The sequence below is a fragment of the Gossypium arboreum genome, chromosome 9 (assembly GCF_025698485.1).
Source record: "Gossypium arboreum isolate Shixiya-1 chromosome 9, ASM2569848v2, whole genome shotgun sequence".
NCBI classification, from domain to species: Eukaryota; Viridiplantae; Streptophyta; class Magnoliopsida; order Malvales; family Malvaceae; genus Gossypium; species Gossypium arboreum.
The window spans coordinates 75036495-75063725 of NC_069078.1; the positions used below are offsets into that span (position 1 = coordinate 75036495).

The window sequence follows — 27231 nt, forward strand, 5'->3', positions numbered from 1 at the left end:
TATTAAGGTTTAATTAATTTAATTTAATTAACATAATCATGGTTTAATTAACTTAATCTTAACTTTAATCAACTTTAGTGGATTTTACCATCATCATCCATTTTCTCTTAAAAATGGTCCAATTTCCATTTAAGACCTTTGACTATTTGCTATTTTAATCCTCAAGTTGTTTGTTAATTAAAAATCTGTAGTGATTGGAACTTTACAATTTAGTCACTAAACCTTAATTAACTATTAATTCGAAAAAATTATTAGACCAATCTTTAATATATTTTTATATTATCTCCATAAATACTCATATTAAATATTTGCAGACTCAATTTACAGAAATGGAGTTTTGAAACCGCATTTTTTGATACTACTGAAAATCGAGTCATTACAATATTCACGTCCGTTTGATGCAAATCAAAGTCAAAATGGGCAACTAATGTCATGATGGTATAAAAGAAATCCTTTTTGGAGATAAGAGAAAATGGTTCTTTATAATCAATTGTTTTTTTTTTGAGTTAATCCATTAGCAACAAGTCTAGCTTGGTGTCTTTCAATGTTGCTTGTTGAATCCCTCTTGGTCTTAAATATTCATTTACAACCAATGGATTTCTTTCCTTAAGGCAAATCAACAAGGTCTCTAACTTGATTATTTGACATGAATTCCATCTCATCATTCATAGCATTGTATACAATTTAGATTTACTAGTTTCCATAGTAACAAATGTAATCACATAAATAACCTTGTTTTTTTTTTTTTCTAGCCAATTGCGCAGTGACCTTAGGTCGACAATCGACCTTCCTTTATCCCTAACCATCGTCCTTCTATTTCCCTTTCCCCTTTCTTTTCCTCCCCCGTTCCTTTACTTATACGTTTTTGTTTCCTTCCTTTCTTGTCTGACGACAAGGCTGCTAGAACACCTCTAATGACACTATTTCGTTGGTAGCAACCTTGTCCTTCCCTCTTCCCTTTTCCACCCTTTCTCATTCTTTCTCCTTATTTTTTGTATATGTTATGTTTGTTTTATAATCTATATTTGGATTCGTGATTGCCCCTTCCAATAATATCATCTTCAAAGTATAAACTTACATTCTCTTCTTGAAAATGCAATATGCATTGAACCCAAGATGTGCTGATTTTATGGCTTTATGTCTTTGATTGTAAAAATTTCACATATCAATGAAATTTTTTCTAAAAAAAAAAATCACAATTAATTAGGTGTTTTATTGCCGGAAAAGTGTTTGTTGTTTTTGAAATAATTTAAAGGTCTTATTCACAATTTAGCCTCCAAACTATATTCATTTTTTATTTTGGTACATAATCTTTTTGTCTCATTTTGATACTTAAACTATTGCTCCATTATATTTTTTTTTTGTCAAAAAGTTCATGGTGTTAAAAATATGTGGCAAGTTCAACCAATCAGATCATGCCATGTGTCCAACTTTGACAGATGATGTGGCTAATAACCATCGTTGACCACTGTTGACCAATAGTTTAGCTAAAAATGGAAAAAAATTAGGAGAAAAAAATTATAAAATAGATGTTTTTAATAAAAATGACATGATAATCCATAATGTAAATTGTATGTGCTTTATAAAATTATTAAAATTAAAAAATTAATAAATGTTTTTAATAAAGGTTTTACTTTCGCAGATAAATTGTTACATAAATTGTCACGTTAATATTGTATTTTAATAGTTTAATTAGTTTTTGCATTAAAAGATAAATTTATTAATTTTTAAAAATTAAAAACTAAAATAATCTAAAAAACTTAGGACAAAAATAACATTCAAGGTTAAATTAATGATGATGAAAGTAAAAAAATTAAAATTAAAATTAAAATAATATTGTTACTTGTGATTAAAATTAAGAGCTTTCATAAATAAGGTTATTTAGTTAGTAAAGAAACAAAGATTTAGTTTGAAGAAAATATAGTAATTATAATATATTAACATTCCATATTTGAAGACTGACCAGACAGATTATCGAATAAAAAAAAAAAAAAGAGACCTTGGCAGTATCATGTCTGATGACACTTATTCAGTTTTCAGTATGAGAGAGAGAGAGAGAGTGCAGTGCAGCCTCATTCACTCACCCCTGCTCTTTTCTCGTGACAAAGCCCTTTACGTGAACTCCTCGTTTTTCTTTTCTTTCTCAGACCACCTCTCCTTCCCTCTCTTTTGTTTCTGCGCAACAATATTACAAACCATCTTCTTCTTCCTTCTATAACCAACATGCCCATCTACCCTCTTCTCTCTTTTGTTTCTTTCCCTTTCTCTCTCATTCAACCCTTTCTTTTCCTAAAACTATGGGCTCCTCTCCTTGGATTCTGATACTATCTCTACTGGGATTTCCTGCAAAAAACCTTTCATCTTTTTTCTGGGTTTTCAATCTCCAGCTTTATCTCCATTCTTTTTCTAAGCTGTGATGTTTTTAATCCATAAGAAAGTTGCTTTCTTTAGCTCCAACCTCACTGCTTCTTCGTCTAAAATTTGAGATTTGGAGCCAAAATTGAAGGGAAAACGTAATGTGGGTTCTAATCAGCAAGTGATTGTATTTGTTGTTGAATTTTCATTTGATAAAAAGATAAAGCTCATATAATGGCATATTTGTACTTGTCATTTTTGCTTGTTTGGTTTCTATCGAAATCATTTCTTGGGGAGGCTCAGCTCAATGACCAAGCTACATTGTTAGCCATTAAGGAAGAGCTTGGGGGTGTAGCAGGTTGGGGTGATAACGAAACAGATTACTGCCGCTGGGAAGGTATTCGTTGTGGCTTGAACCATTCCCTTGTTGAAAGACTGGATCTTTCTAGGCGTATGCTTAGAGGTAATGTTACTCTCATCTCTAATCTTAAAGCATTGAAGGAGCTCGACCTTTCTTTTAATAACTTCCATGGACGGATTCCTTCAGCTTTTGGGAATTTATCTGAGCTTGAATATCTGGATCTGTCATCGAATAAGTTTGAAGGTTCTATTCCAGTGGAGTTGGGTGGCCTTAGAAACCTTAGATCATTGAACTTGTCAAACAACTTTCTTGTAGGAGAGATACCTCAAGAACTTGAGATGCTAGCAAAGTTGCAGGATTTTCACATTTCTAGCAATAGATTGAATGGTTCTATTCCCCATTGGGTTGGCCGTTTGACCGATTTGAGAGTTTTTACAGCCTATGAGAACCAGTTAGTTGGTAAGATTCCTGATAATCTAGGTTTGGTTTCTGAACTGGTGTTGCTAAACCTTCATTCAAACCAGCTTGATGGGTCAATACCAAAAAGCATATTTGCCATGGGGAAGCTTGAAATTTTGGTTCTCACCCAGAATGGACTTACTGGTGAGCTTCCTGAAGAAGTTGGTAATTGCAGAGGCCTTTCTAGTGTTCGTATTGGGAATAATAAACTTGTTGGCACCATTCCCAGGACCATTGGAAATGACACTAGCCTCACATACTTTGAGGCAGATAACAACAACTTCTCTGGTGAAATTGTCTCGGAGTTTGCGCTGTGTACTAATCTTACACTCCTAAACTTGGCCTACAATGGATTTACAGGAATAATTCCGCCGGAGATTGGACAACTTATGAATCTTCAAGAGTTGATTCTTTCTGGAAACAGTCTGTCTGGGGATATTCCGAGATCAATTCTGGAGTGCAAGAATCTTAACAAGCTTGATTTAAGCGAGAACCAGTTTAATGGTACCATACCAAATAAAATTTGTAATATGACAAGATTGCAATACTTGCTCTTGGATCAGAATTCATTCAAAGGGGAAATACCTCATGAGATTGGGAATTGTGTGAAACTGCTTCAATTGCAGCTTGGCAATAACTTTTTCACTGGAAGTATTCCTCCTGAGATCGGTCATATTCGCAACTTGCAGATAGCTCTAAATTTGAGCTTCAATCGTCTCCATGGTCAATTGCCATCGGAATTAGGGAAACTAGATAAGTTGGTCTCTCTGGATGTCTCCAGTAATCAGCTTACTGGTAATATTCCACTGGCACTTAAAGGCATGTTGAGCTTGATAGAGGTCAACTTCTCAAATAATTTTCTCACTGGTCCGATCCCGACATTTGTACCATTCCAGAAGAGTCCGGATTCAAGCTTTCAAGCAAATAAAGGGCTCTGTGGGGAGCCATTGAGCTTCACATGTGCAAACTCTGATCCCGCGGACTACCACCATACTGTCTCTTACAGGATCATACTAGCTGTGATCGGTTCAGGTCTTGCGGTGTTTGTATCGGTCAGTGTAGTGGTGGTCCTGTTTATGATGAGGGAGAGACAAGAGAAGGCCGCAAGAAGCGTAGAGATTGAAGATGAAGGAACCAGTGACCAGCCAACCATCGTAGCAGGGACTGTGTTTGTCGAGAATCTCAGACAGGCTGTAGATCTAGATGCTGTAGTCAAAGCCACTTTAAAGGATTCAAACAAAATCAACAATGGGACTTTCAGCACCAGTTACAAGGCAGTTATGCCTTCCGGATTGGTTTTGTCGGTAAAGAGACTGAAGTCGATGGATAGGACCATAGTTCATCATCAAAACAAGATGATTAGAGAGCTGGAAAGACTAAGCAAGCTTTGTCATGATAATCTCGTACATCCTATTGGTTTCGTCATCTATGAAGATGTCGCTCTTCTGTTACATCATTATTTACCAAATGGAACACTTGCACAACTTCTTCACGAATCGTCGAAGCAGTCCGAGTATCAGCCAGACTGGCCCAGAAGACTATCAATAGCCATTGGAGTAGCAGAAGGATTGGCTTTTCTCCATCATGTGGCTGTTATCCACCTTGATATATCTTCGAGCAATGTACTTTTAGATGCGGACTTTAAGCCATTGGTTGGGGAGATTGAAATATCAAAGCTCTTAGATCCATCCAAAGGTACTGCAAGTATTAGCGCTGTTGCTGGTTCCTTCGGCTACATTCCCCCAGGTAAATTAACCTTACTGTATTATCCTGTTTCCTTGTCGCCATTTTTATGTAATTTTGAATTTGTTTATCTGTTTTTATTTTTCATCCAGAATACGCATATACAATGCAAGTCACCGCTCCAGGAAATGTGTATAGCTATGGTGTGGTGTTGCTTGAGATCCTCACCACACGATTGCCAGTGGATGAGGATTTTGGGGAAGGAGTAGACTTAGTGAAATGGGTTCATGGTGCTCGAGCAAGAGGGGAGACCCCTGAGCAGATACTTGATGCAAGGCTTAGCACGGTTTCCTTTGGGTGGAGGAGAGAAATGCTTGCATCTCTGAAAGTAGCTTTACTCTGCACTGACACCACACCCGCAAAACGACCCAAGATGAAGAAGGTAGTGGAAATGCTCCAAGAAATAAGGCAAAATTGATCCACAATTATCTTATCTGCTTTCTCAGCCATTTAAGACGGGAATATATCCATATTGAGGCTTGGATATGTATGTCCCAACCTACTCCATTTTGAGTAATTCATTTATCTAAACAAGTGGGCAAAGGGGGTGGCAGGAGGGCGGCTCAAACAAGAACAACCTACCTTAAGATGCCTTCGATTGTAATATCCAAAGTTTTTGGTTTCCGAACTTGTTAGATATGATTTTCTTTTCTTTAACGGAGTTTCACTCGTATACTAAATTATCAAAATCAACATCCTCTGATTGTCGCATTGCAATATGCTCTCTGTCAAAATACCAAACAGTTGAGACATAATGCAGGGAGTGACTTAACTTCGGATCAAACCAACTCGAAAGTGTTGTACAACTTAATATTATAAACAATTAAAGTAATAAACAACCCAGCCGTTGGGTTGTCCACCTCGATCTACTCAGACAACTACAATTTGTGTCCAAACACAAATGGGAGAGTTGTAATTGATGATAGATGAGAATCCGAAACAACCCATTTATATTCATTCATTGACTATATATTTAGGAGTGATCCCACATGCCTTCATTAATGCAAACCAAACTGCAAATGATTTTTTCCAGTAAACACACTCCAAGCATTTGATTATACGAGGCCGAAGGTCATTATTTATTTGCCTTGCAATATAAATGGAAGTAATCAGCCTTCTGTTAGAGAGCAATTTACACCATTAAAATTTGTTTTGTCAATGAAACATGGAATGCCAAAACAAAAGTTTGGTACTGCTTTGCAGATGTTTATTGAGATCTAGTACGATTGACATCATCTGGTCGATCTGACCGAATTTTGACCTTTAGAAAGAGTACAGACATATTTAGGAACCAAGAGCTACTCTTAAATGCAAAGCCGGATTAACCCAAGTCTAATACAACAATTTCTTCACAGCGAATGTAAAATCAAACTGACACTTCGACTAAAATACAAGCAAATATTACGTCATTCAGAACCCGACTTAACAATGAAATTCTGGCGGCTGATGGGATTCATCACCACAGGTGGACCGGCAGTGCGTGGCCATGCCTGAAATTTCTTGTCAGTTTCTTCCCACCATTCCTTGTTGGAAACAGTGTGGGGTGTAGTCCCTGAGTTAGAGCCGAAAGCAATCATTAAAACCCTGGAAATGAAATAGCCAATAACAAAATCTGCAAAAAGTAAACAGCCTACCTCCAAAAATCTTCTCATCAGCAACAAGTTTATCAATTACATAAGCAACAGCAAATGATGCCACAACAGAACCAATAATATATTTTGCTGCCATTTTCAAGCTGCGATGGTAAGACAAGAAGCTGTGAAAAGAATGAGTCAAAGTTGCAACTTGCAACTGTTGTATGTAACAAAACTTATTGCTCAATACTGTAGTCCTAGTTTAATGCCTTTAGACTAAAATTTAAGTAGCAACAAACAATTGACTAGCTTACCCAAGTTTTCCTATGCATATAACTGAATGATAAAAGGTTTTAACACCCCAAAAATATAGAACCACCAAATTTATGAAAGATAACTAGTCACAGCATTATTTGACCGATAAACAGAGCCATTGGGATCAACTGTAAAATGTGACAACTAGGTCTCTCAAACATATTAATTGTGATCTTTTATATCTAATTCCACATATCATACACAGCTATAGCAACCAACCTCTAATCACAACTTACGAAATAGCAAATCTCAAGTTCAGAAAGGGCACTATGATATATGGTGAGGTGAACTACAAGACCTCCAATCAATTATTCAATTTATAGTTAATTTCAACAAGTTTTTATTCAGAAGAAAAAATCAAAGTATTAGGTTGGATCCTTGCAAAGATTGTCAAGTTACCCCGTAAAGGAGCAGACAGGCAGCAACCTCTACCAGCTTTCAGAAGCATGCTAGGTTAGGTGCTTAAGTAGGCATTATTATAAAGAATTTTATCACTTCAGATAGTGGGATTTGAGTAGTCATTTTTAGTTAATTTTTCCCCTTTAAATCACCATTTCACATGTCTTTTAAGTTTTGCAGAATATTTCTGAGTATTAGTAAATCTCATTTGCTAGAAATTTAAAGTTTCTAACATAGTTCGCTCAGATGCTTTCCAAGTTTAAGTTACGTCATCCATGGTAGTCCTCATCGAAATAGGAGTGTTGGCTCTTATCAGATTAGGAGCTTTATAGAATCTATTATAAAACAATTTCTATTGCTCTCCACATTGTATGATCCAATCAATTCTAACAGTGAAACTCACTTCTACATGAAACCCTAATTACCTAACCGAACCTTTAGCAATCCCATTCCTGCTCCCTTTTTTAAAGAGGAACCAAAACAAGAAACCCAAAAAGAAAAATCGAACTTCCAAAATGAAATTCAGAACACGAACAATCAATTAGACCCAAAATACTACTCTTCTGGCCTTATTCGATCCAATCTGAATCACATCCATGCTAACCCAAAACATAAAAAGAAAATCCTTTACCCAAAATCAATAATAATACCAAGAAAGCAATCATTTCTTTTTTTTTTTAAATAACAAACTCAAAATGAATTAAACAAAGCCGAATAAAACCGAAGCATCATCAAAGACGTGAAATAAACCCACAAATCTAAAATAAAAGCGAAAAAAGTGTTTCATAGCCGTTACGAGAAGGGATGGAACAAACCTGGACTGCTGGTCGGGGATCAAGGAGATGCAGAAAAGTCGAGGTAAAGAAAACGTATCGGCCAGAAGGAACACCAATTTCGGTAAGCAATAGCTGAATACACGGAGGTCTAATTTATACCATTTAGATCCAAGGGCTACATTCTTTTCTTTCAATCCGACGGTTCAAGAAGGTTCTAGCGAATTTAGTGGATAAAATTGGGAATAATAATTTAAGTAAAACTTCACCAAATTCTTTTTAAAGTAAAATTAATTATAATTTTGAACATAATATCAAATTTAGTTTTTAAGTTAAATTTGATAATTAATTTTCAAAAAGAAATGAATTGATATTTTTTAATAAAAATATTAATTAAAATTTTAAATTTTAAATATGAAAGTTTATATGATAATTCACGTTTACTTCATGTTCATTATTTTGAATTATTATGAGTTTTTATAATTTTTAAATATTTTTATATTTTTAAATTACTTATGTGAATATAAGATAAACAATGTCATATTAACATGAAGTGCATATGGATCGTTATACGAGTTATCATGCTAACATCATTAAAAATTAATATTTCAGTCAATATTTTTATTAAATAAAATCAGTTTAGTTTTTTAAAATTCTAATAATCAAATTTAAATAAAAAATGTGAATCAAATTAATAAAATATATCAACATTTGACAACTAAATTATTATTATTATTCATTTTTATGAGAGCATAAAAGTTGCCAAGGGAAAAAAGGTTTTTATAATTATTATTATCATTATGTTTGATAAAAAATTAAGGATTATAGATATAAAAATTTATTAATAAAATATCAATTAAGTCCCTCCATTTTGTACTTAATTACATTGATAATTAAAATTAAGTAATAGACCAATTAAATGGTAACAAGTGACAGCTCATTAATATTTCATTTTCCAATAAAAATCATGATTAAAAAATCATAAAACTATTAAAAACTTATAAAATTTATAAAAATATTTAAAAATATAAAAAAATAAAAATATTTAAAATTTTATATAAACTTGTAAATTACTATTTCTATTATCCAACACTGATCTAATACCACTTATTTATTCTGATTTTATAAGTTTAATTTACAAAACGAGGAAGCAATGACTTTTATAATTTTTAAAAATAATTTATATTTTTTATAACATAACTTATGAAATATAAGATTCATAGATAAAACAAAATTAATAGAATTAAATTATATGCGAAGAATTAATAAAATTAATCAGTTGAATAATTTATATACAGCAAATCAGCAAAATTATCATTTTGCATTCATGTGACTTACGAACAGCAAGGTTATCTTCTATGAACACCAAATTCAGAAAATTAAAATAGAGGGACTAATTTATTAATTTTTGTAAAGTAGAAAGATGTGATTCAAAATTAGACCAAAATTGACTCAATACTCAAGCCCAATTCAAATCGAATTTACTCAATCTAACAAATAGGTTTCATTAATCAGAGTAACGAACAAGTTAATGAGATTAGTAGTGTAAGGCTTAGCCTACTTCCTACCTGTTTGTATGCATATGTATGCATATATCCAACATAACTGAAAGGCGAAACCAAAGAAATAAAATAACAATGGGAGGAGACTTGTTGAGTAAATTGCCATGGCTGAAACCTTTGTTGCGAACTAAATTTTACAGTTCATGTGAATGTAATAGTGCAAAACCGTGTAGTTTCTTTTGTAGGGATTGCATGGGATCTGCTTTCTGTGAAGATTGCTTATACCACCCTCATAAACATGTTGGCCATCAAAGTCTCCGAGTAAGTAATCTTTTTTTTTTTTTTTTGTTGATTTAAGAAGAATGCTTATCATTATTGCATAACATGCATGGTATTAGCATTATATTTTTGGGGTTTTTTTTTTTTTTAAAGGTTTACAAATCTTCAAGCAGAGTGGGACTTAGGGTTAAGAGCATAAGGAAATTAATGGACGTTTCAGATATCCAACCTTATACTTGCAATTCTTCAAAGCTGGTTTATATTAATAGAAAAGGAAGGAACGATCACGTAAATCGCATCAATGGTCGAAAAGTTGATAAATGTGACGTTTGTGGCCACGAACTTCAATGCTACAGTTCCAAGTTTTGTTCTATTGAATGCAAAGTGAGAAGAGAACCCTTTTCTGTTGAATTGTGAATGAATTTTCTAATTATGGGAAAAAAAACAACATTTGTTTTTGGTAATATTTTTATAGGTCCAGAGTGAGATAGAAGTGGAGGAAACAGAGGAGGAGGAGGTTGGTATTTCAATTTCAACAACTCGGCTTCTTCAAGTGGACCCTAAATCTTTTAGGAAAAGAATGAGAAAAGGGACGCCTCTAAGGTCTCCCTTCTTTTAGACCCTTCTTTTCTTTTAGATTCTTTTAATGTGAAACCAGTCAAGATTTTAGGGCAAAGATATAGAAATATTTATTTTATAGGGTTTACTATTGAAATCAAAATCATTTGTATCAATATACTCAGTACTATGCACATCAAGTCCGAACATTTAGCTAAAATTTACAATCTTAATGTTTTTTGCTCATCTATACTCATAGGATTATTGTACAATTTTGATATGAATCACATTGGATATGAACAAGCAGATGAATTAATGTATTCCCATAAAAACTTGTAATTAACCTTAAAGTTTTAAGGTTACATGAAACAAACTAATTGAAAGTTGAAAAATCATTTGACCTGAAGTTGGGTTCTCAAGAGCAGCTTACCAGTTTCCATTTAATTTTGAGGTATAAAAAATTCAAGCAACACAAGATGACACAATTACATCTCCAGCAATATGCTGTTTACAATTTGCAGTCGAACCCTCTTAAGCTTTCGAAGTGCCACCGTGATCCCTTTCAACATGCTCTACAAGCGCAACTGGATCACGAAACCCTTTACTACACTTGGGGCAGACATCGATCGACATCTTAAAAACTCGAGATTGGTTGTTCCTTTCATGTACCTTCTCCACATGATCCACCAATGTTGTAACTGAGGCAAACTTCGCTCCACATTGTGGGCACTCCTCTACTTGCCCTGCATTCCCATTGCTGCTGCCGCTGCCGCTGCCGCTGCTGCTGCTCAGCCCAACTCCGTCCCTTGCAATTTGCAACTTTTGGCTTATTTCACTGCCCAATTTGGTCATACCTGCTTCAGCTGAGGCTCGAACAGTAGACGCTGCATTAAGAAAACTTGTAGCCCACTTGGAAGAAGATGTTGCAGGAGCTTGGTTGTTTTTCGATTCTTTTCTACTCCTGCTTAAAAGACCCATAAATGGAAAACCGGGGTCGGATTTCTTAGGCCCGGGACATTTGTGATCTGGCCCAAAACGGTGCTTTAAGCAGTGGTCTAGAGTACAGTCCCTACATTTGATTGTGTTTGAGAATGTTAAAACTTCCCTGCAGCCTGGAACTGGACATTTTTTCTTCTTTGTGACTTTGTCATAATTTGAAGGATCACATTCAGTATTAACATGCATTTCCCAGGTGATGTTTGGATCTTCATCTGGAATCAGGCGAACTCCTTTAGCACATAACGGACAAATGACAACGGTAACGTCTTTTTTATCAGCTTTTGGACAGTGATGTTTAATGTAGCTTCTATGTTCCAGGCAATATACCTGTTGAAAGATTTTTCACATTTTATAAGAATGAAAAAGAGAAACTTCACTTAAAGATTTTAAAAAATAATTGGCTGGAAATCAACAATCCATTACACAGAAAATCATTCAAAACAAGATCCAAGCTTTTGGTTGATATGAATCCCTTGGAAGTTCTGCTTGTTCCAGGAACATAACAAAAGAAACTACAGAGCAATATCTCAAGCAGGGTTGCAATAGAAGAGCACACTAGTTCTCAGTTAATCTTAGCCAACAAATAATTATAATAGCTTATCCATCATCGAAAATGATTAGATTGGATACTGAATCAATATTAGTTACTAGTTAGACTAATTGCAGATGATTCTTGCTTTTACTATTCAAAGTAAATGATATTTTTGACGATTTAGATATAAAAAGGTAAATTTCTTGAATTGGCATAACCGTCCTACGTATTAAATGGAATACAATGATTTACTTTGGAGGGAAAGAAACAGCAGGATTTTCAGTCGGACCAAGCAGAACAAGGGCAGATTGCTGGAGCTAATTAGAAAAACTGTTTCCCTGTGATTGCATACTCTTTATAAGATTAGAATTGATTCTATCAACTTAGCATTGTATAGGAATTGAAAATTAAATGCTGATTTTTTTACTTAAATGTAAATAACAGGACACTGTAAACTTGGATCTAATTCCGAGTTTCATTCCAGTAATTTTCACATGGTCAATCAATTTCATTTAGCTTTACCTTTTCAGAAACTTAAGTCAAAACCAAATAAAATCACAACCAGAAATAGCCTAAATTGTGTGCGAATTATCAAAATCTAATACACTCTAACACATATAGGCAGTATAACGTATAAATCCTTATGTACTAATTTTATTTTTTGGGTCCATAGGAGATTGCCAATATAAATCTAAAGTATAAAGCTGCAATGGGTTCAGAAGAACAAGATATGGAAGCTAACAGGAACATATCAAAAGGAATCAATGAATATAAATATTGGGAAAAAAGGGGGGGAGGCGGATGAATTGAAATGCAGTGATATGAAGGTAAAGCAAGGTCCGAGAGATAGAAAAAGAAAGAAGAAAAGGAATACCAGGTGGCAACGATCGCAAGTGAAAGGCAAGAAGTCGATCTGTTTACAATCTTCGACGGAGCAATGCTTTCCAAGATCAGGGAATTGGGGAGTTCCCATTCTAATTCAATTATCCCCAGCTGAATCAAACTGCAAAAATATAGTATTAGTATATATGCGGATAAGATTAGAAGAAGAATTGAGTTTTGGTTTCTTTTTGGGTTACCCGAATTTGACGCGAGGACCCGGTCGGAAAATCTTTCAAATTCCGCGTATTCTGAAAGCGGAATCGAAAGGAAAACAAAAAAGTCGTCGAAGCTTCGCCTTGTATTCTTTTTCCAAGTCAAAAAAGAAAGTAGGACAAGGAATGTAAAACAAACATGGGCGGTCGGATTTTGTTTCTTTGGGCCGCCTAAGCCTTCACGTCCGCCGCATATGGTATCATAAATTTTGGTTCATATTAAATAATAAGTAAATCATTAATTCTGATGTATGAATATATGTTTTGGGCAGTGACCAGCTTAGCCCATTTCCAAAATGGAGAAAGCTACTTGTTGGTATTGTATCAACATGCCGTAGGCCCAATTTGATTTAGATAACAACATTCCAATCCACTCCTTCACGCTTTTGAGGGAATATACTCAATACTAGACTTGTTCTTAGGTCGGATCTGGTGGTTCAACCCAAAGATCCGTCTTAAAAGTGGAAAGATTTAAAAAAAAATATAAACTTAAAAAATGGGCTCGGACAGAAAATAATGCAAGTTTTTCGGGCTCAGGTGAAGTTTTTTTGCTTGGGTTTAGCTCGGCCCAAATTTGTAAAAAGAAATTCTGTTATTTTGTTGTTGTTTTTCCATTGTTTTGCTGTCATTTAACTATTCTATTGTTATTCGTCTTAGTGTTATTTAAGTATAATTTTTTTAAAAAAATTTAATTTGTTGAGAAATATTTGTTTTATTATTTTTTGTGTTTTTATCCGAGTCAAACTTGGACAAAAATTTAAGCTCATTTTTTAGGTCAAGCCTATCAATAAAGCCTAAAATTTTATTAGAGTCCAAACCCGATATATAGACAACTCCAGTGAAGGCTGCAGCAGCGGTTAAATGATCAGAAAGCTTATCCATTTAATCCAGCATCAACAAATTTTATAATAGATGAAGAATATAATTGAATCGGATTACTTGAACCAGTTACAATTATTAAAAAGGAGAATTGCGCAAACTGCTTAAATAGATTAGTATTTTTTTTTTCTATCAAGTGATTCGACATTGTTATTTGATTTCTAATCCTTTCTTAAAATTTCCAATCCAGATAACGACATTGATATTTTCCCCCCTTTCCCTCTCTCTGCATTAACGCATGATGTGGTCAGGCTGGCTGAGGCGAAGGCATTGGGTCAAGTGACTCTTTTACCTGCTTTATGCCTGTCTTTGTCCTTGTGCATTTTGACAAACTACACAACTGATGAGTGGGCTCAGGACCAGGGGGAACCCTAAACTCCGAGACGTAAATATTATTATTAATATTGTAAAGTTTCCTACTTCTACAAGACACAACAAAATAGCTAATAACTAGGAAACTCTCAATAACCTAAACTACTTGCGCATTTCATCTTGGGAGTCTCATTCTTTAACATTCACATGTGATACCAATAGCAACAAATTGGGAACACAAAAATGACTACAATTTAAATAGAATAATATACAAAGCAGATAAAAAGTAATGAAAAGCTGGACGAGAAATAATCACAGCAAAGAAGATCCAATGTGCCCAAAATTGAGACTGCAAATACTTTTTTTTAATTTTTTTTTATTTCTGGAATCCTATCTTATTTCCGTCTTTCCCACTTTCAAATATAGTGTTCCTTCTCTCTTCCAACCCAACAAACATCACTGCTCTCTCTTTCCTCCTCCTCCTCCTCCTCTCAACTGCTTTTTAAGCCTTGGTAATCTGCTACTTCATTTGCTTTCTTGGTTTCATAGTCTGCTCACCTTTTCACCCTTCTTTACTCTCAATTATCTATCTCTTTTTTTGCCTTTTACTCACATGTATGCAGGCTTTCCGTGAGTGGTCCTTGAGTTCAGTCTTACACCGTTATTCAGTAACCAAAATAGAAATACAAAGTGTATGAGCATTTAGTTCAGTTTCCATTGTCATCATAGATATGGAAACAGGGTCAAACAATCAATATGTACCGGTAGTTGAGGTGCCACCCACAGTGAGGGAACCAAGTCGCTATTCGCATCGATCAATCGAAACACTGATCGTAGTGCTGGCAGCTATAACTATCATAGGTGTTATTGCAGGGATCATTGCTCGGCTATGTGGTGGAAGGCATTTCGGTGGAAATGGGGAGAACGACATTGAAGGATGGATAGAAAACAAGTGCAGAAGTTGCATTGATGGTGGAGTCCCCGCTGCAGTTCCACCTCCCAAAGAAGAACCGAAGCCAGCAAGAGAAGAGGAAAAGAAATGAAGATTTATACATACATGAAATGATTTGATGCAAGTGTAAGAGTTGTTATTGATTACTTCAACTATATGATGTGGAACTGTTGTAGTGAGAACACTATAACAGTGTATTAGCATGAACAGATAAAGGGGAACTCTCTTGGCAGTGTCTAACAACAAGTTATTACTGTATTCTTTACCATGGCAGCATCACAGGAGAGTGCTTTTAATGGAAACTTAAATCATGCATGTTACCAGTTTAGTTACCCCTGTGATTTATTTACATGTTATTCTTAGCTAAAGTGGTAGTGAGGTTAGGTCTTAACTCAAGATATCAGGTCCCTCTCAACCATCCTACCAAAAAGCCATCAATGACATTTTTCATATGTGCTATATGTTGGCAACTTTAGGATAAATTTTTAGCCCGGAAATCATGCGTGCATGCTTCCTACCATATCTACAGTGGTCAAAAGGCATTGCAACAGCAAGGCACAAAGGAGGCCACCATCTGAAAAAGCATATCATATACTCTAGTAATTACAGCCTTTTGAATTTAAAACTCAATGTTGCTTTTCCAAAAGCTAATATTTCACAAGATTTTATGAGATCCGACCATGAAAACTTACCGTTGCTACTTTTTCATAAAGAAACAAATTGATACTAAAAGCATCATGTAAAACATGTTCATCCGATCAAGCAATGTCCAAAGCTTGATTGATCAAAGGACAAGTGATTACCTTTAGTTTAAGCTTTGCTTTCACTGCTACATTTGCAATCATAGCTCACCCCCACAAGCTTAACCTTTCCCTTTTTATAATTTACTTTCATTGCTACCTAATATAGGGAAAAACTCGGGCAGGATTTCTACCCTTGCACTCAATGTTATGTAACGCTGATGAATCTGTTTTTAGGAATGGTTGAGAGATCTTTTAATAAAATTATTTTCTTGCAGCTGCAGTACTCCTCATGTTTAAAGATCTAAATGCATGGATATACTCTATGTTTTTATAATTATGAATGGTTTAAGTGGATGGATTGAGATTGCACTCGGGTGACATATGAGTTTTAAGTGATTTAATTTTTCGTGCGGTTGACATCATTGATTAGAGTTAGGTTGTTTTAATTAGCAAGGCTGTTGGCGGATCAAATTCTGAAAGTGTCTTTTGGGGTTATTCCTTCGGTGAAGATTTATTGTAAGGTGGTTCTTATAGTTAATTTACGATTAAGGAAATTGGTGGTTAAGGTATTCTTGATTACTATAATTAACTTAGTAGTGAGCGAGAAAACATTCGTAATATGTTAATTAATTCTAAAATCAAGACTGATGTTGTACCCAAGGATAGAATATTCATCAATTGAGTCTATTTTATTTGATTTCAGAATCGATTTTTATTTACTTATTTAATTTAGTATTACTTTAACCCTTTTATTTATTTTATGCAAGATTTGCAAGAGTCATGGGCATGAAATTGCTCAAGAAGTGTCCTGGTTGTGAGAATTTCGAACACGGTCAAACCAATCCCTATGGGATAGACCTACTCTTTATATAATGAATTTTACATTTTGCTTTTAGACTTAGAATTTATTTTTGGTGGATTTGTGTACAATTGTTAAATGTATCAAAATAAAACTTACTTGAAAAATGAATTAGTGGAAAATGACAAGTAGGGGTTGTATCACAGGCACGATAATAATTTTATTTCTTTAATTAGCAAACAAGTAAAATAAAAATAAATAAGGCAATTTAGAATTAAAATTAAAATTAAAATAATTCAGCTTAAAAATAAATAATAAAATAAAATATAAGAAATTAATAAGGAAAAACTTTAATCAAAGTAAATTATTCAATTGATTCAAGGGTTTGATCATTAATGCAAAGATGATTTCAATATTTTTTAAAAAATTAGTTATAGTCACCGATCATCGCCTAATAACCTAATTTATTTTTACCTTCTCGATAATTAAGACGATCACCATTAATTACTTCTCTTATTGACTAACAACCTTATAATGATCGGTTAAGAATTTAATTTACCAATAGTCTTAAGAACGAAAGAGACACAATTCAAACCAACAAACACATTATCAGAGTTTATTTAAGTTAGATCGCATGTCCATACTATACAAATAATCATGCAGTGGTCGCAAATGTTAGAAATTAATCGATCGACTAGTTATCTATTGACAAAACAATAATTCTAAGCTATCAATTGATACTAGCAGAATATTTAACAAACCTGAACAATTATAATTAAACAAGAAAACATGCAAATACTAAGGATCAAAGAAAGATTAAAAGCAATTCGATCTCACAATATTTTAGAATCAAACTTCGAATATTACTTTAACTAGAAAAGAGGGTTTAGAAAGCCATAAAATATAGAAAACAAGATAAAACTAAGAATGACTAGGTCTGAATCTCCTAATCTTTCACTTAATCATGTTTATTTATAGGACAAAAATAATATAATAGAGAAAATATAAAAGTGACATTAATTAAATAAAGAAGAATTATTTTTAGGTTTTATTTTTACTATTTTTTCATTAAACTTTCAAGCCGTTTTTGGACGTCTTTCTAATATTTTTGGGCTTCATCTGTGAAATAATTTTAGATAAATCTTTTAATTTTCTTCGAACTGATTTATTATGAACCTAAAATGAAGGTCAGTAATTCAAGTTATGATCAAAATATTAAAACTATACTATTTTCAAAATCCAAATCATAAAAGTTGCTAAAAATAAAATTCCGTTTTCTCTTATTATTTTCTAAATTAATAATGAATAAAATATAAATTTAAATAATATAATTAATAACATAAATAGTATAATAGAACGAAAAAATCACAAATAATAGATGTAGCGACGTAAAAAAAAAATTTTAGCTTTCGGTCGCTAATTGAGGTAATTTATTGGAAATTTGAAAAACCGACTTTCGTTTTTTTTTTAAAAGGGGAGTCGCCACCGATCCTTTTTTATAGGTGTGATCGGACACCTAATAAAATTATTTTAAAACAAAAAGAAGGCCAAATTTAGGTCTACGTGAAAGTCTAGAGAAAAATTGGGGTTCGAGTCGATTCTGCGAGGAAGGTATTAGCACCTCGCGACGCCCAAAATTGGTATCTCATAAACATGTGTTGACTTGATTTTCAAAGATACGAGTTCAATATAATATTTAATCGTGATCCGATTGAAAAATGAGAATTTTAGTTTTGATTTTTTAGAAAGGGTGTCCTGTTTTTTAACACAAGCCATTTAATTTCACCCAACATAGCGATGAAATCGATGGCTTAATATTAAATCGGTACATTGCCTTATTTTTGAAATTAATTAAAACATGAGAAAAATATTCCTAAAGTGAGAAATTAAAAATAGATAAAGGACGCAAAAAAATGATATCATTAATGAAAAATATTAACATGGAATACTAGAATATTAGAATAACAATAATAATGATATTTACAAAATAAAAACAAATCATGTACTAATAATAAAATAGAAAAATGATATATTTGGTAATAATAATATAAAATAATAATATGTACATAAAATACATATATATATATATGCATATAATAAAAGTATGTAATAATAATAATAATAATAATATCTATAATAAAAGAAAATATTAGGAAAGCGTACATAAAAAATATATACATAAAAATTTACAACAATAATATAAAATAATGATATGTACAAATATATAAATATATATATATATATACATATGTACATAAAATATACACTAATATAATAATAGTTATAATAATACTAGCAATAGTAATAATTTGTAATAATAATATATACACAATGTGGTATTTAAAATATATATATATATATGTATATATAATAGTATTTAAGAATATATACATAAGAAATATATAACTAATGGCATTAAAAATATATACATAATATATATAAAATACCTAAAAAAAAAGAATGGGGAAAGAAGAGAGAAGAGAGGGGGGAAAAGAAATCCGGCCAAGGGGGGCTGATCACCGGCCGATTGTCGGTCGCCGCTTGTCGCCGGCTCCGGCCACCGCCCATGGTGGCCGGGAAAAAAAATTCTTAACAATATATGTATATATAAAGAAAGAAAAAAAAACAACACAAAAAAAGAAAGAAATAAGATTCGAAATAAGAGGAAAAAAGAAAAAATGCAACCTTTTTATTGATTTTTTTTTTGTGTTCAAAATTTGAAGGGATTTTTGTGTTTTTTCCTTTTTCAATCTTTCTAAAAATCCCCTCCTTACATGATTTTGAATGGCCTTTTATAGCCATCTTTTACATGATTTTCTATTATTTCTTTTTCTATTTTGTAGGTGGTGGTGGTAGACAATGGATATCAAAAATGGGAGGAAAAATGGGGCAAGTTGGAAAATGGCTAGGTGGCTAGGGTTTCTTGGTTTTTTTTGGGGGGTTAGGTTTTTCTTTTTTTTTTGGAGGGGGTTAGGTTTTTTTGGGGGGGCTTAATGGGTTTTTGAATTGGGTTTAATATTTGGGTTTTGTAATGGGTTTGGGTAGATGTAAATGGGTCATAGGTTAAGGGTTTTAGTGGGTTTAGAGGTTTGGTTGGGTTTTGATATAATCGGGCCTGGGCAATTTGGGCTTCTACAATTGCCCTCTTTGCTCATTGTCGTGCAACGATAATAGAGCAAAGACTTTCAAGGAAGACCAAAGTTGCCCGGTCTTGCTAGGTCTTGACTTGCTTTGGAACTCTTCTTGTTTAGTTAGTCCCTTTTCAGTCCACCGCATCTTGTAGCTTTGGTTCAATCCACTGCAAATTAGGAGAAAGGCCTTGTAGCTTCAATCTGTTCCAATGTAACTTCAAGGATATGAGATTTGTGGCTTTGATCCGCTTCACTGTAACTTCAGAAAGATAAGATCTACAACTTCAATATGCTATTCTATCGCTTCAGTGAGATAAGGTTTGTGGTCTTTTCTTCTGCGACTTGAAAGGCAATATCGATGCCTCGATCAACTTCTTTGCAACTTTAAGGAGCGAATCGGCGTCTTGATCGACTTCAATCTTTATTCTCTACTCGGCATGTGATCTTAAGCTCAACTCATTTTTCACAATATGAATTGACTCTCTAAAAACAGACATTAAAAACAGAAATTGAAAATAGCTTAGAGCGTGAGCCAAGGCTCAACTCACCTCTCGCAATATGAGTTGATTTTTTGAAACTTAACTTGAAAAGCAGATTTTGAAAATACCTCGATATGTGACTGGAGGTTTAACTCACCTCTCGCAATATGAGTTGATTTTTGAAAAATAGAAATTAAAAGACTCAACTCAACTCTCGCAGAAATTAAAAAGCTCAACTCACCTCTCGCAATATGAGTTGAATTTTTTTGAAAAAAAACAGAAATTGAAAATAGCTCAGCACATGAGCCAAGGCTCAACTCACTTCTCGCAATATGAGTTGATTTTTGAAAACAAAATTTGAAAAACAGATTTTGAAAATACCTCGACATGTGACCCGATGCTCAACTCACATCTCGCAATGTGAGTTGATTTTTTTGAAAAATATAAATTGAAAAATACCTCGGTGTGTGATCTGAAGCTCAACTCACCTCTCATAATATGAGTTGATTTTTTGAAAGACGAGAATTGAAAATAGCTCAGTAGCGTGAGCCAAGGATCAACTCACCTCTCGCAATATGAGTTGATTTTTTTTTGAAAGGCGAAATTGAAAAGCGGAAATTGAAAATACCTCGGCGTGTGATCGAGGCTCAACTCACTGCTTCATAATCTGAGTTGATTTTTTTACAATGAAATTGAAATTACCTCGGCGTGTCACGAGGCTCAACTCACCTTCGCAATATGAGTTGATTTTGTTTTTTGAAAGGCGAAATTGAAAACGGAAATTGAAAATACCTCGGCGTGTGACACGAGGCTCAACTCGCCTCTCATAATCTGAGTTGATTTTTTTACAACAAAATTAAAAATACCTCAGCGTGTCCCGAGGCTCAACTCACCTCTCATAATATGAGTTGATTTTTGAAACATACAAAAATTGACAATACCTCGGCGTGTCCCGAGGCTCAACTCACCTCTCGCAATACGAATTGATTTTTTTGACAACAGAAATTGAAAATACCTCAGCGTGTCTTGAGGCTCAACTCACCTCTCGCAATATGAGTTGATTTTGAAAAAGTAGAAATTAAAAGGTTCAACCCACCTCTCGCAATATGAGTTGATTCTTGAACAACGTAAATTGAAAACAGAAATTGAAAATACCTCAGCGTGACCTGAGGCTCAACTCACCTCTCGCAATATGAGCTGATTTTGAAAAAGTAGAAATTAAAAGGTTCAACCCACCTCTCGCAATATGAGTTGATTCTTGAACAACGTAAATTGAAAGCAGAAATTGAAAATACCTCAGCGTGACCTGAGGCTCAACTCACCTCTCGCAATATGAGCTGATTTTGAAAAAGTAGAAATTAAAAGGTTCAACCCACCTCTCGCAATATGAGTTGAAATTAAAACATAAAAATTGAAAATACCTCAGCGTGCCCCGAGGCTCAACTCACCTCTAGCAATATGAGTTGATTTTGAAAAACAAAAATTAAAAGGCTTAACTCACCTCTCGCAATATGAGTCAATTTAAAACATAAACTAAAAATACCTCGGCGTGCCCGAGGCTCAACTCACTTCTCTAATATGAGTTGATTTTGAAAAAAAATTAAAAATACCTCAACGTGTCTTGAGGCTCAACTCATCTCTCGCAATATGAGTTGATTTCCTTGAAAAGCATGAATTAAAAACATCAAAATACCAAAACACGTCCTTTGGTAGAACTCGGTGTCTTTTCCTTTGATTCGGTCGACTCTCATTCAAGATTTCTTGCTCTCATTGGAGTACTGTATATGCCATGTATGATGTTATCATGATATGCACATGTTTGTCTTAAATGCTTTTATGCCTACATGATTATGCGGTGCTCCTTAAGCATGTTTTTCGTATGTCCATTTAGCCACGATTGTTGAGGATCGTGTTCATTGCTTTGATTCTCGACTTTCTCTTGAGCCTTATAATTGTCTTCAAGCTTCACGAGTAATCGACGTTTCTCGATATCACTCTTACGCCTCGATTGAACTTTGTTCTTACTTTGAGACTCTTGTGCTTATCAAATTTTCATCCAGGTAATGCTTAACATTTCTTTTGTTTAGAGTATGTCATTTCACCATTTATCATATAAATAAACACATAATGAGATACATGAAAAAGGTCAGATAGGGACAAAAATGATATTTCATATTCATCTATTTCAAATGTGGCAAACAAAGCAAGTTAAACAATGAGAGTAAAAAATGTCAAAAAGAAAGAAAGGATCGTATTCAATGGATACAAATGCTCTAGATATTCAACACATGAGCTCTTCCTCGTTCCTCAATCAAAAATCTTTTCGAGTGCAGCTTCTTGCGTAGAAGATTTCGAGCTTTCAAAAATGCTTCAAATATTGTAGCCTCACTGCTTGACCTATCATTCGACCGCCAAGTTTGTTTCATTAGGACGCCCTCTCGGGTTTTCATCCTAATCTTTTTGTACTAATCAAGACGCCCTTTTCGGGTTTTCGCCTTGATCCCTTTTTTTTTTTTTTTAAGATGCCCTTTTCGGGTTTTCATCTTAAGCATAATATTTCTTCACAACATCTGAGTTCACTGGATTCGACAACTCTTTCCCATCCATCTCGGTAATGATCAAAGCTCCTCCTGAGAATGCCTTCTTTACGACGTACAGTCCTTCTCAGTTTGGTGCCCATTTCCCTCGCAGATCTTTTTGTATTGGAAGAATTTTTCTCAGCACGAGTTTTTCTTCATGGAATTCTCTTGGTCGTACCTTCTTGTTATGGGCTGCGATCATTCTTTTTTTGGTACATCTGCCCGTGACAAATTGCCCTGAGACGCTTTTCTTCAATGAGGTTCAGCTGATCATATCGAGCTTGTACCCATTCTGCTTCTTCTAACTTCGATTCCATTAAGACTCGTAGAGAAGGGATCTCAACCTCGATAGGTAGCACAGCTTCCATTCCATAAACCAGAGAGAAAGGAGTTGCTCCCGTAGATGTTCGTACAGATGTGCGATATGCAAACAAAGTAAATGGAAGCTTCTTGTGCCAATCTTTAAACGTCTCAGTCATTTTCCCAATGATCCTCTTAATATTTTTATTGGCTGCTTCAACAGCCCCGTTCATCTTTGGGCGATAAGGCAAGGAGTTATGATGCTTTATTTGGAATTGCTCGCATACTTCCTTCATCATCTTGTTATTCAGATTCATGGCGTTATCTGAAATGATTCTTTCAGGCAAACCATATCGACAAATGATTTCCTTCTTAAAAAACCTGCAAACTGCAGTCTTGGTCACATTGGCAAACGAAGTGGCTTCTATCCATTTTGTGAAGTAATCAATGACCACAAAAATGAATCGACATCCATTAGAAGCTTTCGGGAAAATAGGCCCTATGACATCCATGCCCCACATAGAAAAAGGCCACGGAGAAGTCATGACGTGAAGGGGCGAAGGGGCTACATGAATTTTATCGCCGTAGATTTGACATTTGTGGCATTTTCTGGAAAAACTAATGCAGTCGCTTTCCATCGTCAGCCAGTAATATCCGAGTCTCATAATCTTCCTGGCCATAGTGAAACCATTGGCATGCGTTCCGCAAATTCCCTCATGGACCTCTTCAAGTATTTTTCTGGCTTCAACATCATTCACACATCTCAAAAGCATCTGATCTTTTCCTCTTTTGTACAGGATGTCCCCATCAAGAACGAATCCTGCTGCCATTCTTCTGATTGTTCTTTTATCGTTCTTGTTTGCTTGTTCGGGATACTTTTGATTCTTGATATATTCTAAGACATCATGGAACCATGGCCGTCTATCTGTCTCTTTCTCGATGCTGAAACAATGTGCAGGGGCTTCATATATGCTCATTTGAAGAGGCATTATTCGCATTTCAGTTTGCTTTGAACATTGAAGCCAAAGTGGCCAAGGCATCAGCCAATTGGTTTTCTTCTCGTGGGAGGTAATTAAAAGTTATTTCTTCGAATTCTTTAATCAACTCTGTCACTAGATCTCTGTATTTAACCAGTTTCGAGTCTCTCACTTCCCAATATCCACGGATTTGGTAAATCACCAAGGCTGAGTCTCCGTATACCTCTAAAGCTTCGATGTTTCGTTCAATACCTGCACTGAGTCCCATGATACATGCCTCATATTCCGCTATGTTATTGGTACAGAAGAAATTCAGCCTAGCAGTGAGTGGGTAATGATTCCCTTCTGGCGATATTAAGACTGCTCCAATCCCATGCCCCAATGCTTTCGATGCACCATCAAAGCTCATCTTCCATGACTTCTCTTTTGGTGACTCGCATTCTTTTTCCGTAAGTCTTCATCTGGGAAATTAAATCTCAATGGCTCGTAATCCTCCGTTGTTCGAGTTGCTAAGCTATTGCGCTCCCTTTTATTGACTTCTGACTTACATAGGCAATGTCATATTCCGAAAGGAGGATCTGCCATCGTGCCATTCTTCCTGATAGTGCCGGCGATTCCATCATGTATTTTATTGGGTCCAGCTTTGAAATTAGCCATGTCGTGTGATACAACATATATTGTCTAAGTCTCCGAGCTACCCAAACCAGAGCGCAACAGTATTTTTCAATGGATGAATACTTTGCCTCATCTTCAGTGAACTTTTTACTGAGGTAGTAGATCGCCTTTTCTTTCTTCCCTGACTCGTCGTGTTGCCCCAGTACGCAACCCATTGAATTTTCAAACACGGTCAAATACAATATCAATGGTCTCCCCGGAGTTGCCGGTACTAGCACTGGAAGACTAGACAAATATTACTTTATCTTATCAAAGGCCACCTGACATTCCTCATTCCAATTTCCCGGGTTATGTTTTCGAAGAAGCCGAAAGATTGGGTCGCATTGGTTGGTAAGTTGAGCGATGAATCAGGAGATGTAGTTTAATCTCCCTAAAAATCCTCTAACTTCCTTTTGCGTGCGTGGAGGTGGTAACTCTTGAATGGCTTTTACTTTATCTGGATCAACCTCGATACCTCTTTCACTGACAATGAAGCCTAGCAATTTCCCCGAGGTAGCCCCAAACGTATATTTGGCTCGATTAAGCTTTAGCTGAAACTTTCTCAGCCTTTCGAACAACTTCTTGAGGTTCACTACATGCTCTTCTTCTCCTCGAGATTTAGCAATCATATCATCGACGTAGACCTCTAGTTCTTTATGCATCATGTCATAGAATAATGTCACCATAGCCCTCTGATATGTTGCCCCAGCATTCTTTAACCCGAATGGCATCACCTTGTAGCGAGCGTTCCCCACATTGTTATGAAGGTAGTTTTCTCCATATCCTCGGGGCCATCTTGATCGATTATACCGAGAATCCATCCATGAAAGAAAACAATGAATGTTTTTTTGTGTTGTCCACCAACGTATCAATATGTGGCAAGGAAAATTATCTTTTGGGCTTGCTCGGTTCAGTCACGGTAATCCACGAACATTCGTACTTTGCCATCTTTCTTTGGTCTTTGGGACTATGTTAGCCACCCATTCGGATATTTGAGGCTTGTAGGAAGTCGACATCAAATTGCTTCTTGACTTCCTCTTTTATTTTTAACATTTCGGGTCTCATCCGTCTTAATTTTTCTTTGGATGGGCTTGCATTCGCTTTAATAGGAGCTTATGGACCACTAAATCTTCATCTAGCCTGGCATGTCCTGGTATGACCATGCAAAAACATCTTTGTATTCGTGGAGTAAGGTGATCAAATTATGCCTGGAACTCTCTGAAATAGAAGTCCCAATCTTCACTTCTTGTTTCCTCTCTTCAGTGCCCAAATTTATTATTTCCACAGATTCTTCGTGAGGCAAAATCTGTTTATCCTCTTGTTCCACCATTCTTAACAATTCAGGAGACGAGACGTAATCTTCAGCATTTTCTTCGACTTCAAATTCTCCTAAGCGAACAGCCTTCTCAAAATCAATTTCAAGATTCGTAACGGGCTTATTCATGTCGTCAATATCTGAGCACCTGAAAGTTGAATGGAAAAGGAAGCTATAGAGGGGCATCCAAGTATTGGAACCAACAAAGAAATGTCATGTCATGGCAATGAGGCAAATGTGAGTATAGGCTATGAAATGAGAAAATAATTATGAAATTAGCGATAATGCGAAAAAAATCGTGACAAAATGCATCTTCATTGATATTCATTTGAATGATAAAGAGCGAATGCACGCTCTTACAAAAGAATTCTATTATATCTAAGGACACAATAGAAGGTTACTGTTTGGCATTACTCTGAAGACTTATAAACTACAAGAAGCTTCTCGGCAGTCTAATTGTTCAACATGAAACCAGGGGGACAAGGGCGTATCCTCGAGACGTCTTTACTCACATCAGCCCCTTTGTCAATAACATTTATACTGACATTTTGAAGACCCTTTTCAATTAACCATAGCGTGTTTTGTGGACCATCTTGCCCCGGGTACATCATTCCCGCAGATGTAAATATTTTTGACAAAGGAGGGTACTCTATTGGTTCCCATTCGGTTCTCGCCCAAAGTTCTTGCAATCCTTCTTTCCCGATCTTTTTCCTTTGTCTTCTTCTTTGACGCATGTCATTTGGAACCCCAAACCGTATCGGGCCCTGTGGTGCACTGGCTTTAAAGCCCTGACTATTCCTTGCAGATATCTTCCTAAACCTCTTCTCGCTCGAGCTCCCCTTTCTACGGTCAATTTGACACCCATTCTAGTATTTCTCGACAGTTTTGGCACCGAAATTCTGTTTCCCTCAACAACAAAAGTGGCATTGACGAATTCAAAGGATCGGAAGGAACATTCCAATGCGTCTTTGTTCACTTCCAAGTACGGTGCATCGGCAGAGACAGATGCGACAATGTCTTCTTCTCCCTCGATAGTGACCAAACAACTGTCCATGATAAATTTCACCTTTTGATGGAGGGATGATGGGACTGCTCCAGCAGAATGGATCCAGGGTCTTCCCAAAAGGCAGTTATAAGAGGGTGTAATGTCTATGACTTGGAACTCGAC

The 27231-nt window shown here is 35.1% G+C and overlaps 4 protein-coding genes across 5 annotated transcripts; 2 read left to right on the top strand and 2 right to left on the bottom strand.

The window, feature by feature from the left end:
• The first annotated feature begins 1906 nt into the window (after nt 1-1906).
• Nucleotides 1907-5607, top strand: LOC108454200 (leucine-rich repeat receptor-like tyrosine-protein kinase PXC3). Its single transcript, XM_017752578.2, has 2 exons — nt 1907-4921; nt 5011-5607. The coding sequence occupies exons 1-2, from the start codon at nt 2590-2592 to the stop codon at nt 5334-5336; spliced, it is 2658 nt and encodes an 885-aa protein (XP_017608067.1). The 5' UTR covers nt 1907-2589; the 3' UTR covers nt 5337-5607.
• A 482-nt stretch (nt 5608-6089) lies between these two features.
• Nucleotides 6090-8184, bottom strand: LOC108454451 (uncharacterized). Of its 2 annotated transcripts, none has more exons than XM_017752916.2 (3): nt 8022-8184; nt 6553-6653; nt 6090-6470 (listed from the first exon to the last, which is right to left on the bottom strand). In XM_017752916.2, exons 2-3 carry the CDS (start codon nt 6644-6646, stop codon nt 6325-6327), a joined length of 240 nt encoding a protein of 79 aa, XP_017608405.1. In that variant the 5' UTR covers nt 6647-6653; nt 8022-8184; the 3' UTR covers nt 6090-6324. The 2 variants fall into 2 exon arrangements, with proteins under 2 accessions (XP_017608405.1, XP_017608407.1); XM_017752918.2 differs by having other exon boundaries at nt 6553-6674; nt 8022-8172.
• A 2428-nt stretch (nt 8185-10612) lies between these two features.
• Nucleotides 10613-13165, bottom strand: LOC108454560 (zinc finger AN1 and C2H2 domain-containing stress-associated protein 11). The gene is made up of 3 exons (XM_017753062.2): nt 12929-13165; nt 12724-12852; nt 10613-11644 (listed from the first exon to the last, which is right to left on the bottom strand). The coding sequence occupies exons 2-3, from the start codon at nt 12820-12822 to the stop codon at nt 10850-10852; spliced, it is 894 nt and encodes a 297-aa protein (XP_017608551.1). The 5' UTR covers nt 12823-12852; nt 12929-13165; the 3' UTR covers nt 10613-10849.
• Nucleotides 13166-14430: 1265 nt separating this feature from the next.
• LOC108456128 (uncharacterized) lies at nt 14431-15414 on the top strand. The gene is made up of 2 exons (XM_017754723.2): nt 14431-14646; nt 14758-15414. The coding sequence occupies exon 2, from the start codon at nt 14866-14868 to the stop codon at nt 15175-15177; it is 312 nt and encodes a 103-aa protein (XP_017610212.1). The 5' UTR covers nt 14431-14646; nt 14758-14865; the 3' UTR covers nt 15178-15414.
• Nucleotides 15415-27231: the final 11817 nt, after the last annotated feature.

Coding starts and splice junctions, on each gene's coding strand:
- LOC108454200 (XM_017752578.2), top strand. CDS start 2,590: ATGGCATATTTGTACTTGTCATTTTTGCTTGTTTGGTTTCTATCGAAA. Junction 4,922..5,010: donor CTTCGGCTACATTCCCCCAG/GTAAATTAACCT, acceptor TTTTTCATCCAG/AATACGCATATACAATGCAA.
- LOC108454451 (XM_017752916.2), bottom strand. CDS start 6,646: ATGGCAGCAAAATATATTATTGGTTCTGTTGTGGCATCATTTGCTGTT. Junction 6,471..6,552: donor TGATGAGAAGATTTTTGGAG/GTAGGCTGTTTA, acceptor GCTCTAACTCAG/GGACTACACCCCACACTGTT.
- LOC108454560 (XM_017753062.2), bottom strand. CDS start 12,822: ATGGGAACTCCCCAATTCCCTGATCTTGGAAAGCATTGCTCCGTCGAA. Junction 11,645..12,723: donor CTTGCGATCGTTGCCACCTG/GTATTCCTTTTC, acceptor ATCTTTCAACAG/GTATATTGCCTGGAACATAG.
- LOC108456128 (XM_017754723.2), top strand. CDS start 14,866: ATGGAAACAGGGTCAAACAATCAATATGTACCGGTAGTTGAGGTGCCA.